Source organism: Phaethon aethereus, assembly GCF_964289735.1.
Source record: "Phaethon aethereus genome assembly, chromosome: 3".
NCBI classification, from domain to species: domain Eukaryota; kingdom Metazoa; phylum Chordata; class Aves; order Phaethontiformes; family Phaethontidae; genus Phaethon; species Phaethon aethereus.
The window spans coordinates 53,873,917-53,888,858 of NC_138576.1; the positions used below are offsets into that span (position 1 = coordinate 53,873,917).

At 39.0% G+C, this 14,942-nt stretch overlaps 1 protein-coding gene across 1 annotated transcript in view; it reads right to left on the reverse strand.

The window, feature by feature from the left end:
* Positions 1 to 5,632: 5,632 nt before the first annotated feature.
* Positions 5,633 to 14,942, reverse strand: part of LAMA4 (laminin subunit alpha 4) — a gene marked incomplete at its 3' end in the record, with an annotated part of 104,179 nt that continues 94,869 nt past the window's right edge. The window contains exons 32-38 of the mRNA XM_081997259.1: positions 14,044 to 14,233; positions 13,023 to 13,178; positions 12,024 to 12,183; positions 10,864 to 10,994; positions 8,361 to 8,454; positions 7,237 to 7,356; positions 5,633 to 5,778 (exon numbers count right to left, since the gene is read on the reverse strand). Coding sequence (XP_081853385.1) covers positions 5,633 to 5,778; positions 7,237 to 7,356; positions 8,361 to 8,454; positions 10,864 to 10,994; positions 12,024 to 12,183; positions 13,023 to 13,178; positions 14,044 to 14,233 — 997 coding nt within the window. The remainder of the gene's footprint in view (positions 5,779 to 7,236; positions 7,357 to 8,360; positions 8,455 to 10,863; positions 10,995 to 12,023; positions 12,184 to 13,022; positions 13,179 to 14,043; positions 14,234 to 14,942) is intronic.

Consider the following 14,942-nt stretch of genomic DNA (forward strand, 5'->3'; position numbering starts at 1 on the left):
ACAGTGCAATCAGGTGGTTTTGCCTATGTGTTGAACATAGCAACTTTGGGACTAAAAATGAAAGACGAGAAATGGAGAGATGCTATTGTCTCAGCATGATAAGACTGGTCCACAGCATATCTATGCTGCAAAATGATGTAAAGAACGTGTGAAACACAAAGCAGTTGCTTGCAGAAAGCTCTCTTGTGACACAGATGGCATTTCTGCTTCCTGTGGGAAAACGAAAGTGCTTCCATGCAAACCAGTTCATTAGGTTTTATGGCTAAAACTATCAAACAAAATATGCTTTTTTCCAAATATATTATTTCTAGTGCTAGTGTGCAAACTAAATTTGCTAAGTGAAATTCTTAATAGAAATCTGAAGTTCAGTGTATCTTAATTCTCTATTTGCTCTGGAGAAACCATGGTGCTGACTCCTGGACATGACCTAGGATCCTGTAGAGATCAATTATAAGTCCCCAGGAAAATAAAGTTACACTAAATTACTATTTTAAAAAACTTTCCTGGAAAGATTAACTATATATTGCAGCAAATACAGTAATAGTAATGCATTATAGATAAGGAATACATATCAAGATTAATTTTTAAAAACTTAATTGAAGGAGAACACTCAATCTACTGGAAATCTGTATTGTTCTTAAGAAAAAGTACTGAGTGGCCCAAGCTTACTCAAGCTTCATGTCTGAAGTTGCAAAGGACCAATGGCTTCAGTGTTACAGGCCGGTAGAAAGTTTAGCATGAATAGAGTAATACTGCTTCAAACACTTTTATAAATGAATCACCAGTGTAAAACTACATGAATATTAAACAGGAAAGCAGCTAGACTTTCTCATCTCTCTCTCTGGACAGACTAGGCGTAACCTATAGCTCAGTTTGTTCTCTGAGGTTACCTGAACTGGTCTGAACCTATAGGCTGTGGGTCTGTTCTAGCTGCTAGATGTAAAACTGTTTCTTGCATACCATCATGGCCTTAAAGTCTTCCCTTCTTTTTGGCCTTACTTGGGCTAAAAGCAGTACACTATTGCTTGTAAGCATTCTAAAGCTTAATTTATATATCTGGCGTGTTTTCTTGTGTAGTTAGCTGTACTTCTCTACTTGTTCTTTCAGTTAGCTGTAGTTTTTGTGTTCTATGTCCTGTGAAGGTTCAACGTAATGGAATTTGCTCCATTGAACATGAGATTGCCGCAAGAAACCATGTGCTTTGGCTTCCAATATGCTGTTAAGAGGTCTGTGATGGCAAATGTAAAGTGATTATTCTCACTGAGCATGGAAACACTGTGAATCTGAGATGCAGTTGAGATTCATATTCACATGGGAATATTTTTTAGCTTCCAAAGGCGGTCCAAGGGCAGGAAATGGATGCGTAATAACCAGTTTGGCTTGATGCATGTGCTCAGAGGATTAATGAAACGGGCAGCTCAATTATGTGGAAGAAATAATCACATGCTGACTTTTTGTTTCATTGTGGATGAAGCTGTACTTCATCTACCGTAGTAGAATGGTGTGAATCTAGCATGAATCTAGTCAGGTCCCCTCTGAGACTTTTTGCCTACGTTAATCATTTAATTAACAGTCTTATGCTAATATGTGTTTCTTAGCCTTATTTTCTCAGTAACTTTTTGTTTCTGATGCTATATAGTAATAGTGTTCCACAGCTTTGGAACATGAATTGAATAACTGAATTGTAGGAATAACTTGCTATGTTATTGAGAGGCAATGAGCTGACATGGACCACTGTGAGTCTGTGAATAACCCTTAAATCCCAACTACAACAGGACCCATATGTACATCACAACTTAAATATGTGCTATGCTTTCAGCATCTTTTTAATGACAGTCATTTAACTATTTAGGCCACATGCTGCTGTAGGGAGAATACACTGGAATTTGAACTGATGTTATTCTTTGATTTATATCAGGGCTTAGTCAACATATGAGAGTTCTCTTTTTTTTTTTTTTTTTAAACTTAGGATGGCTGGAATGAGGAATTACTGTCAGACCTGTAACCCTTCATCTTTCATTTTCCTTTTCAGGCTATTGTCCATACTCTTGATCCTTGAGGAGAAGGAGACGTTGATAAGAACCTTTAACTATGGAGGATCTCTACAGATCTTCAGAAATAAGAGATACAGGAGTCAGAGATCCTGATTAAATACTTTATTTTGAAGCAGTTTGTTGAGTATTTCAACTTGAAATTGGATTCTTTCTTATACAGCCATGCAAATGCCAAATTTCAGAAGATTCCATGATATAATAACAGACTAGTTGCAGCCCTGATTTAGGTAATGGCTATAACACTTACTAAAACCTTGAAGGTGGCAGAGAAAGGGTATAATCTCCTTAGGGTCAGTGCTTGTTTTTTTATAGGCCTTCTGCAGAATTGAGATAGTTATACTCACATTGAAAATGCAAATGGACAATCTGACAATGTACCTCAGAACTTGGAGTTTTTTCCCAAATCTTTGTAGATGAAAAGTTTTATACTTTGGATCTATAAGTTTTAAGATAGATACAGAAGACAAATTGAGTTCTGGGAAGCTTTCTGCTTAGGCAGTTGCATTCTCTTAAACACCAGGAGCTTTGGAATGAATGTGGAGGTGTGTGTAATGTAATGTATCACATACAGACTTTCTTTGGTGCATAATGGAATGATAATTCCAAGGTCCGTGTGGATGCTGGGGGCAGGGAAATTTGCATTATTCTCTGTTCTCTCCCAAGTCTGCAAGTACCCTCTGGTTTGTAGTATTTTTCTTTGGAAACCTTGCTCTGCAGAGGTAAAACCTGCATCTCCGAGGCCTAGAAAGTGAAACTGAGGAAGATACCCTCTACAAATACTGCTGTGTTTGATTAGCTGGTGATATAGTAGAGAGAAGTAAATTGAACGGTAGCAGTTTATTAATTTTAATGTGTTTTTTATTCACATGCTATTTTACTGTATTTTTAGTTTTCCGTATGTAAAATATGCAAAGGGCTGATTAATTAGAAAAGTCATTCTTAAATGTAAATCCACTGAACAAAACCCAATCTCATTGCAGCAGATACATCTAAGAAAAATACTGTTTATTCACAGAGCTTGTATGTGGATATAAGAAAATATACTTTAGTTTGAAGTAGGTGTAAGATGGAAAAATGTTCTGAGTATGTGTGTACTAGTTCACATACAACACTCCACTTAATACCAGAATTCACTAAACTGTGATGCTCTTACGGGGCACAAGCATATGCTATTCCTGGCTATCTCAGCTTAACAGCTGCAGACAACCTTGAAAAGAATTTCAGTAATCCTTGTAATGAACCTGTCATCTAGGCAGGGAATCTGCTGGTTTTTTCTTTCCAGCAGCAGGGTCCTGGAGACCAGAGCCTGGGGAAGCTTAGCTCAGGTTGTGGCATCATGAGATTGATCAACCCAATCTTAACAACTCGCTGCCACTGAGAGAGACTTCCTTTTTTACCCCTGCGCCCAGCTGTACAGCCCTGACACCATCATGGCCTCTGATACCCACTGAGAACCCAGCTTACTGATCTGAGAACATTCCCCCTTAACCCTAATAATAAAAAAATTCCCAGACCAAAAGCCCTAAATGTTTTCTGTTCAGAGTCTGGGTAGTAGCTGGAGCAGGAAAGAGTCGAGTGGGCATACCAATTTTGGTATCTGAGACAAAGATGGCATTTGAAGGCAAATGGATTTGGGGACCTGTGTTGTGCCTGATTCGGAGAGACTGCAGAGGGGTACTCTTACTGCTTCCTTCTGAGGTATGAACAGTGGGCTATGGAGTGATGAAAAGAGGGGGCTATATACCACTCCCAGAAGTAGGGGGCCCTCCTATGTGGTTGGAAAGGGAATCAGTCCTGGGAGCATATTGCCTGGGAGTTGCAGGGAACAGAATGGGACATGTGTCCAGGAGAAGGCAGTTAGAACAGGCATGAGGCTAAAAGCACGAGGAGAGCTGACAAGACTGGTGGAAAGAGAGGCAGTGGCTGCTGGAGCCACACCATCTCTTGTCTACTCACCAGCCAACACTGGACTCTAGAAACAAATGGAGAGGCAGTGGTGTGGTCCCAGCTGCCAGAGACTCCCTGTGCCAGCCTGTACACTACACAGCTTGCAGTTCTTTACCCAGAGTGAGCCAAGACCACTTCAATCTGTCAAAACCTTTTTCCTACTGAGAGTAGTAAGGAAGCTACTGATTGGTGCTGACACATGTATCTTATTCTGGTGGTTCCTCCAGCTGTCCATAGATTCAAGATCTTTGCATTCCAGTTGTCACTGGTGTGTTTTCCAGTTGGGCTCCTATTAATTTTTAGTCTGCAGGGTATTGTCCTTTCCTGCTTTGCAGCTGGTCATATTTTGAGTTGGTTCTAACAATAATTTGCCCAACAATCATAAAACTTTCTGTCAACAGTAGCTTATTCCTTAAAGAAAAGAAACCTAAATGGCTTTGATGCCTTGCAGGTTATCCCTGAAGAGGCTAAGTTTTGCAAGTGACTTGTGTCTATTTGATGTTCAAGCCTACTGTGAGCTAAAGCCAAGTATTACCTTCCATGGTTTTGACATAGCTCAGATTTGCAGCCCTTTGCCTTCTGTTTACATCTTCCTATTCCACTCGCAGTTCCCCTGCAGCAGCGTATCTTCTGGGATACATTCCACACAAACATGTTCCTGGTTTGAGGATTACTGCTGTAAACTGAAGTCCTGCAGCAGTCTCACAAAGAAGTGATGATTTTATGTGATAAGCGATTTGCCTGAAACTGTGACTATGATTCTGCTTTCTGCGCTTTGTGTTTACTTGTGTTACATTAGTGCAAATGAGATCACAATCAGATTGTGGATTTAGTGCTGTGTTCGTATTTAAATGCGTTTAAAAATATAGAGAAAAAACTTGAAATTTTGAATTTTCTCTCTTCACCTTTCCTACATAAGGCAGGTATTGCTCTAAAATTACCTAGTTTAGGTAAGTGATCAGTTATATGAAGTGTCTGTCTTAAAAGATATACATCCTAACTTCATGTTGTGCTAGAACATAGCCTTGAAGTCTAGAAGTGGAATAAAAATTTTAGCTTTTCATTGTTTGTAAGCTTACATAATTGGTATGCTCTCTGCCCCCCATTTTAATGGAGGAATATATAAATGAGTTGAATGGAAAATAAAAAAAAAATCTTTGAACACAGTTATTTGTGATGTAAGTCTATTATCTAGCTTTATTCTTTAACATGCATTAGCAGATAATTTCCTGCGAAACAAAGGGTGACCTAAGGTATGGAATGAAATGATACCTAAGGTATAGAATGAAATGATGTAGAGGATCTCTCTCGAAAGTAACATATTTAATATAATTTTCATTTCTTGTATAATCTCACATTTTCATGTAACAGACTGGCCACACATACACTATAAGAAATGGTAAAGCTCACTCTTGTGGTATAGTAAGAGAAGTGCAGAAGCAACAGCCCTTTATTCTTCAGTGATTTTTGTTTGCACATAAACATTAGAAGTGACCCTTAAACGTGCTGCTTTCTGTAGATGGATACTAGATGGATATTTTCATTCTTCTTCTCTTGATGAACATGGTTTCTTTTGTTCTATATTTCTTTCTGTGGTCTAAGGAACTTTACAGGATTGATGCAGTGCACTATCAGGCTGCTGGACATGTGTTTATGCTTACAGCACCACTAACCAAAGCTGCTTTACTAAAACTCACTGTTTTTTCATCAATCATGAAGTTACGAATGCAGCCAATGAAGGAGTTGCGTGTAGTCAGGCTGGATGTTAGCAGAGACTCTGGAAGAAGCAGATTTTAGAAAAATCAAAATCAGGGCTCATGATAACCAAAATAATCAGTTTGGTGGCAGAATCTTTTCAATTTTCTACTAACTACAGCTCTGGTGAATCTTGGTGGCAGGTCTTTTAAAATGTCTGGCCTAGTGCCAGTGTCCTGGAGGCCATTAGAGTAGGTATGGGGATTTACCTACATTTATGTAAAACTCATGATACTACATAGTCAATGGAGGCCCAATCTTGCATTTTTTGACAACTGTGTTTTCCTTTAACAGAGTAGAGGAATCCCAGGGTGCATGTTTGTAATTTCTTTTAACATTACATATATTGTCCTCTGTGTCTGATTTGTTAGTTTGCGTTTGGTTTACTGTATTTACATGGTATTAGTTAGCATTATATCTTTGTTGTTGTGAAGTTCATTGTAAGATTTTTCTGTGCCATGGTGATAATAGCATTATAGAGCCAATATATGGCATTGCTTTAGTATTCTATAATTAATGTAGAAATAGAAGGCTCTACTATGAAGCAGAACAGCATTTGCAATTACCACTTCATATTACCTCTCTGGGTAGAGTTCTGTCCTAATAAAATTCCAGTTTGTATTTAAAGAGTGAACAGGCATCTGCACATAGATTTTATTATTCCCTTTAGGCTCATTTTTCCTCCTGGAAGTGTGGGATGGATGAGAACATCACACACTCAAGCCACTAATCCAAGATAAGCAATATAATAAATTTTGTAGTTAGAGCTGTGCATGATTGACATGCAAGGCACAGAGAAATAATGCTGCATGTTTTCAATGAGAAATGTACAGGAGATGACTTAAAAATCAAATCATGTAGTGTTGATTACAGTTTGTATATGAACCCCAACAGAGTATCTCTGTCTGTTGAATAAGGGAAGTAAATGTAGTAATCTTGGCCCACACTACACAGATGGTCTGAGAGTCACAAATTCACATTACAAGACATCTATGCAATAGAATTCACTAGACAGAAAAAGAATCTTCTTGTTTTGTCTTGTGTTCCAAGACACCATTGCTCGAAGAAGAGGAAAGAAGCCTACCAGCAGCAAAACCTTGGGACTCCAGTTACAGTGACAGGGAGTTTCCAATCTCATAAATAAATAAATAAATAAGTTCTTAAAAGAACGTTAAGTCCGTACTGGAAAGTAAAGTGGAAAAAAGCTATTTTTTTTCCAAGCTAGCTGACTTCTCTACTGAGTCCATACCTGACCCTCCAGCAACTGTGAATGTTTTCATTTCAATGAAGCAGCACTTTTTTTTCCTTTGAGAACTTGAGGCAGAACATTTCTGATCAGCTCTTGAGCCTTTGAATTTTACCAGGTTGTTCACATGAGATGTGTTTTCTTCTTGAAATGAAAACTAAGTCTATGTGCTTTCTCTGGAATCTCTGTTGAAATTTGAGAACAACATACCAAAAAAAGCTGCCAAAAACTTACCTGGTACACCTCCAATAAACACTGGCTCCCTGTGGTCAATTGCCTTTGGATTTAGTGGCCCTACCACATGGTTGACTTCAGAGTCTACATCCAGCTGCACCACATTAGCATCTCTAATAACTGAAAGGAGAAAGAACAGCGATCAAGAAGACTGTAAGAAGTAGCACATGATATTTCTGTGACAGACAGGAGTATCTGTTTGGTTCGAGTAGTTTGATTTAGTGTTTGCAAGACTGGGCGTGAGCCATCAGTACCAGTGACAGTATGTGGGCGGATTTTGGCATAGAGCAGGGCCAATGGCAGATAGAGTGAGGGAGGACAGGTGCTTCTGAGTGGGGCTCTTGATTCCTGGCAGCTGTGTCTAGGCTGCAGGGTATGAGCATACAATAGCATGTGTCTTAGTAAAACTGTTTGCCAAATCATTCCCAGTAGGGGATGTCTTAGAATGCAGTGAGGTTTCCTCCTTGCTTGTGTGCCTGGGTTTCCTTCAAAGGGAAACGAGAAGGCATGGGGAAAGGGTGCACACTCAGATCTCTTTTGGATGTGACACTGAGAGGCATCCTAAGTCAGCATCTAGGCAGGAAGGCAGGGGAGTTCAAAGTACCTGGTGTTTAGAAGTACTCTTTGACTTTCAAACCTGGGAAAAAAGAAAGGCTGGCTGGTCCAGGGCAAAATCCTGACTGTAGAGATATCTCTTTGTAAGGCAGGGGCTCTCCAGATCTGTCCTGTTATTTTCCCTTTAAGGGCAGCATATACTTGTGCTTACTACATTCTACCAACTTATTTAACCTCTAATTGGGAAAATAATAATAGCATCTGGTATGTGACTTGGGAAAGGTTGCCAGCATTTCAGCTAGGCTGTCTTGTGTTCTTTGAACAAGGAGCTTCCACCTTTGCTTGTTCTTTGTAGGGACTTGGGCTTGCCCTCTCAGGAAGCTCTACGGTTTCTATATCTGAGAGAGGAATACAACTGTCTCACACAAATTTCTGTCTTGACAGGTGAAAGGGAAGAACTGAGAATATGACTGCATTCCCAGTGTACTAGCCTGTGGAGGGGGAGACCGTTTGGGACAGGAGAACTGGGCTCTGTCACCCTACTTAGGGGATGATCATGTTTTACTGACCTGCAATTCGGTGCCACCTGCCATCGCAGAGACTCTGTTTCAGTGTCACTGAAGTTGAAAAATCCCTGATTCCATTATTCAGTTTCACAGTAACCTGGAGGAAAATAATGTAGTCCTCACTGTAAACTCCCTCCTGTTTTCTTGTTTCCTTCTGTTATAATAATGCTGTAATTCCTGCTCAAAACATGTCTAGTATATAAGTGAAAGAAAAACACTTTCATGAAATTCTTTAAAATAAATCACCTTTCTAATGCACAGATTTTTTTTTTTTTCTTCAGATTCAGTAGTTCTGCAATATTTCTGATCTGAACTCAAGGAAGAGTTCAAGAAAAGATTAAAAAATAACAGCTAATTTCACTCAAATTTTCTAGTACTGCTACTCTATAATTTCCTGTGTGGTAAATCAGTGTTTAGAGGCATCAGATGATGTTTTGGCATCTTGCTAGCCACTTAGTAAGGAAAACAGTCATGAAAAAAACCAAGTATAAACAGACAACATGTGAGAAAAGAATAGATAGGGAACTTAGGAATGACTTTTAAGTTACTTGTACAATTTACCAGCAAATCTCTGGCAGAGCTAGAAGTGAACCTAATTCTGAATTTAATCTCTGCTTTAGTTACGTGGATTAATATCTTTCTGGAAATGGTACGTGCAGCATAGTGTCCCTATTGCAGGGCACCAGATTCCCAGCGGTGATTGCCAGAGAACTCCAAATGCTGTGTCACTCAGGCTTTTCAAATGTCTAAGTTGTCCTTGCTAATGCTGGCACCTTGTTGACCGAAAATGTTGCAAGGAAACAACTTCTGTTAATTTTAGAGGATCTCTGTTTCAATATAGTTTTAACTAAGAAATTTTTAAACTTTTTTTCCACAAGGACACCAGCAAACAAAAATGAAGTTGTCCTCATGTTCTCTTTCATCCACCCTTGCACAAAATATATAGAAGCAATTAAAGCAAATGCAAAATCACGAAAGTGGCTCCTTAACAAATCACACAGGCAAGCTGTACTGACAGAGATGCGTACATTTAAAAAAATGAATTAAAGGGGCTGATTGTTCTTATTTGTCCAGCAAATAGGTCTTTGCTAATGCATTCAAAAAGAGCAGATAGTTAACGGTAAAAAACACAAATGCTTACTAAGAAGGTAACTGGCATACCTGTTGCAGTGACAAGCAGAGAAGAGCTGCTTTTCCAGGGTGAATTTTGTTTATGAGTTGCATATACAGGAAGTGAGGTTTGAAGCAGTAAGTGAAGCAAAATCTTTTGTTAGCCCAACTGTTGGAAAACCAGACAAGTTTCTGGACATGCAAACCTTCCATCAGCCCTTTACTTAACAAGTACTAGGCTGGACCACTTGTATACATATAGATGCAACCTTTAAGTGTGGCATGATACCTAGTGATGCAAGGTGCTTTAAGTTGTTCTTTGTTAATTCACCAGGGACTAGCTACAGCTGTGAGAATGGGCTTTATCTTACCTGATCAGCTGTCAAAATTTAGGTGCCTAACTGAAGCACCTGATGTCCTCTTTATAGTCAATACAGAAAAATAGATTCTCTGAATGACAGATCATTTAGGCATTTATATTAGACAGTAGCTTTAGGATAGGGTGAATCACCATGTTAAACTGTCCTCTACTGTAGGTTCCCGTTCTGGTAAGAGAGGTGACAGCATGTTTCCTCAAATGTTGCATTTCTAAGCAAGGTACAGCTAGCCTCACTTAAATACTCTTCCACTTTTGTTGACAGTTAGATACTGGGTAGTGCATTGCAGTGGTTAAAGAGTATTCACACTGCTTAGTCTCTTGACCATGCCCTAAGTTTCTTTTCTGCAAAAAAGAAAAAAAATTATTCCCCTGCTCTAAACCTTTGTTTGTTTTTCCACTTACACTGCAACTTATTACTGTATGTGTGCAACGTGTAGCATGATGGGATCTAGATTTTAGTGGTGAACATAATAAAAAAATAGCAACAGCAACAACTGTCTGGTAAGTTCATCTCAAACCTCTCATTCAACTGACAGCCTTAAAAAAATCCAGAGGCTCTAGAAACCAGATCAACAGACAATCAGAACTTTCCCTCATTCTCTCCATCACACACATATATGTTAAAGAAAGAAGAGACTGAGCGCAACTCAGACTTCTCTTTTAACAAACAAGAAATAAAAATTCATCAACAGTTACCTTACTTGTAACTCTTATACATTTTTAATGTGTGGATGAAAGAGCAACACCAAAGAGTCAGTGCTCTCGCTTCTTTTCAACTGCTCATTAAATATTTATAGTTGGCATCAGTAAAGTGATGTGATTTTGTCTTAGGTGTTGTTTTTTGTATTTTAAGAGAAATATCTAGGTTGCCTGATTTAAGCAGTTAATATATTTAAGAGAGAAATAAGAATCAATGAATGGCAAATTTGTAAGACAAAAGCTGCCTATGGCAGAGCCCAAGTAGGAAGGGAGGGAACCTGGAGGAAAGCACTGGAGGAAATGTGACCTTCATTATACCTGTCCATTTCTCATGTGCATATTCAGGTACTCTCCATTCACACTGTGACCGTGCAGCAGAATTCCTGAGCTGCTTCGGGGACGTATTTCAAAAACAACTTCAAATTTCAGGCCTAAACTGAAGGATTCATCTGTGAGGGAAAAAGAGTAACATTATTTTTGTACTGAGTTAGTGATGAAATTGTACATCTACTCACAGTCAAAAAGGAAGTTCAAAGCCCCAGGCTGGAACTTACTTGTTCTGTCTTTAAAACTATTGGAACACATGCCAGTACACATACTTGAAGAGATGGCACGGTGTGCTGTCAATGACCCATTTCAACTTCTGTTTCGATTATGTTTGTTTGAGGTATTAATAAAGGTTTCTTTATTTTTTCTTATTATTTTTAAAAAATGTGTTTTGTTTAAAAATATTTCTTAGCAATGAAATGGACAGCAGAAAGTAAATGATCTGTATTTTTTGGCAGTTTCTTATTGTGCAATTTGCTAGACATTCAGCAGTCTTTCTACAGTGAGTGGGACTTTACTTGAGCTTTGATGATTCAGAAGAAGAAACCCCCTTTTTCAATCTGTTGGCAGGCCAGGGAGCAAATTAGAAACACTGTCTAATTCTTCGTGGTGTTGCCAATGAATAGGGTTGTGCAGTTTCCTTTCCTGTTCAGGTCAGAGCCTATGTGACCAAAAACCTCTCATAAAACACTTCCTGGAACACAGCGGGCCTAAATGATGGAAAAGATGTGTTCCGTCATGCTGTTTATTATCAAGACATGCAGAAAGCCTTTCCTTAGGATTTTTGAGTTACATGTTGATTTATTAATTAAAAAACTAAGGGATGACCATTTGCTGGTATACTTGGTCTTAGCCACATTGACTTCTATAAATCTGTGATAATTTTTACCGTATTATAATCTGTTCCCTTGTCAGATTATTTTAATTATTTGAAATACATACAGATGTATTTATGTAACAACTTGTGAAGTTTCATGGTGACATTGTGACCTGTCAACATCAGCTGCTTACCACAATAACAGTCTGTATCTAATAATCCTTCTAAGTCACAGCCTCAGAATTACCACACCCTTTAGTGAAGTAATGCCATTCTGAAGCACAGTGAATACTACAGTCTTATTATGGGATACATTGTTTTAGTAGTGTATTACCAAGGACGACATATCCTCCTTCTGATGAAAAGTATGTTCCTACTTCTGATGGGCCTTCAAAGCAAGGCGTTACACTAAATGTCTGCGAAGCTGAAGTAAGTGATCTTCCATTGAGCTGTAAATTGCTGAGACAACCACTAAAACTGTAGACAGAGTTAATCTGAGGGAGAGAAAAAAGCGTGATTAGTAGATAAACTGCTTGTGGAAGGAAATAAACTCTTCTGTTCTTATTTGTACGTGTTTATGAGCTGTAAGGCTGTGATTGTCTGGTGCATCAGTTTTGAGTTAAAAAGCAGTTTACAGAGAAGAGAAGCAGGACAGATGCTTTTCATAGCCTCTCGGGTCTCTCTGATGACTTGAAGGTAACTCCAGCTTGTGTTGTTTCTCAAACAATCCTTACTAAACCGTGAGAAACAAAGCGCAACTAGAGCAGGGCAGTGTTATACATACCTCACACCCTCAAGGCAAGACAGAGGTCTACTTTTTCTGAGTAGTGTATCTGTCTTTTTAGGCCCATAACACTGAAGATTACCTTGAAGGAGACTTGGTTATATTCACTTTTAGTTTAGCACTCCTTTCCATATACTTCAGTGTCCAAGATGTAGAGCAGAATCCTGACTTCCAGGTGCTGTCTTAAAATACAGACACTAAGACAACACTAAAATCTCTCTGAAACTCATCTGTATCTCAGACCTTCGGGTGGAACTGATCTCACCTGACTTTACCCATCTCATCTAAGCTTGGATGTCACTAGGATTTCTCTGTTCCTCAGAGACTACTGGATTTCCAGTTGCTGCTGCAAGTCTGTGGAAGTCTAGCCCAGCTACCGCCAGCACAGCCCTGTGGGAGCTTTGCTATTCACTTGAACTGAGCTGCGTGCCCCTCAATATGCTGAGTATTCAGATCATAATATGCTTTTGCCTGAACTCACCCCTACAGTCAGCTTTTTCATTAGCTGTACATAGAGGTGTGGGATCATGTAATGGGTGTCTGCTTTACCTGGATATTTTTTACAGCTTTTCCTGGAGCTACACCCCCAATATAGAGTGGTTCAGTGACTTGCCAGGTATTAGCATTACCGCCGAAAGGCTCTTCCAGTACTCGGAGACCATCAATTATCAAGCGACCAGTATTTTTGCCTCTAATAAATATCACCTAGAAAGGGAGGAAAAAGAAATTTGAAGATTACGTTCATCTGTTGAGGGAATGCTCCTGTGCAGTGGAATAAGATAAGAAGTTTGAGAAGAAAAGCTTGTGAGTGATACTCTACAAGCCTGTTTTATTAACTGCCAACATTCCTTGATGGACAACCCTCTTTTTTTCACATTCATGTAAAGGCTAGATAGTAAAAATGCTGTCTTACATTTTGGTGCACAAGGCAGAGGTAATCAAGGTGTCACAAGGTCTACTAAGATCTGCCCATCTTATATTCACATACGTGATTCATTGCTACAGTGCTATCACTGTTAGCATTTTCATGGTCTTCACCAGTTTTATGGTCTGGATTCATCCAGCCTGATTTTAACACTTAAGTGCTCGAGTTTGGAGCTTAGTAACGGTAGACTTCCTCTGTAGTCAGTGAGGAGTGAGAGGTACCTACAGAGGGAAATTCACCTTGACCTCTAAAATCATCTTTCTATTTTCATAGACCACAGAAGGACCCTAAGACAGCTATACTCCTTGCTTAGGAACTTCAGAGAAATTTGCTGAACAGAGTTATCCTAGTCCTTTCTTTCCTAGCTAACTTAACTCTTAATTGCCTCACTGTTCTGCCTGTTTCTGTCACTTCTGTTAGTGTTGGGAATTGCTGGATTTTTATAGCTGATTCACTTTCCTGTCCCTGGTTAATGACTTGATAAAATGCTGCATCGAAGATTTAAAAATATTGGCAGAAGTTTCTCAACATATAGGTGTGGTTATGAACACATGAATGAAAACTCCCTGAGCTGTCACATCAGCAGTGTCTTTACTGCAGCCTTGATAGCATGTGCCATCATAATGATTGCTTTCTTTTACTTACATTGTGCCAGAAGCCATCATTGTATTTCTCTTGGCTCTTGATCCTTATCTTCTGATGACCAGCATTAAACATAAAAATTAGTCGGCCATGAGCAATGAAAAGGGCCATGAAGTTGGTCTCTTTTTGGTCCGAGACGTAGAAAATCATTCCATGAGATGAGTGAGTTTTCAGACTGATAGAGAACTGAGCTCTGGCACATAAAAACACAGTATTAAAATTAGAGCAGATATACTTGACTGAAATCAAACTGCAGGCAGAGGAAGATTGAGATTTTCCTCTCATCCAAAGGAATATACATCTCATTTATGGAAGTGCTGTTTCTGAGAAACATTCCATACTGGTTTTTGGAGTAGAAGTCAAAGTTGGAGAAGAAGCTGCCTTGCAAGGACATTGTTTTCAAAAATTAAAATCTCTGGAGTGAATAAAATCAATACAGACCACCAATAACTGACAGCATATACACTACATTTCCATTCCTGTTGAACAGCAAAGTTGGGGGACTTTTTAACTGTGATGGCATGGAGGCCGGACACAAATCTTTAATGTTATTCCAGACTCACTGCTAAGCTTCTCCTTCCTTGTAGTTTCTTGTGAAGTTCAAGACAACATGGCAAGTTATACCAACTTGGTTTGACACTGTCTTGAGTGATTTGTATAATTACTTTAGGTCTAAAATATGGCAAAGCTGTCCTTTGTAGTGTAGGACAGTGCCAAAACTGATTAGTCCTCCTTCTTCTGTCAGGTAACTAGCCTAGCTTCCATTCTTCGTATTGCCTGAAGGATCTATATGTGCCCCATAGCATGTGTGTGTACATTCCCACACACACTTAGGTCCTTGCTGCTATTGGTTGTTTTAAAACATCACAAGTCATTGTTTTTTTAAAATGCACATTACAATG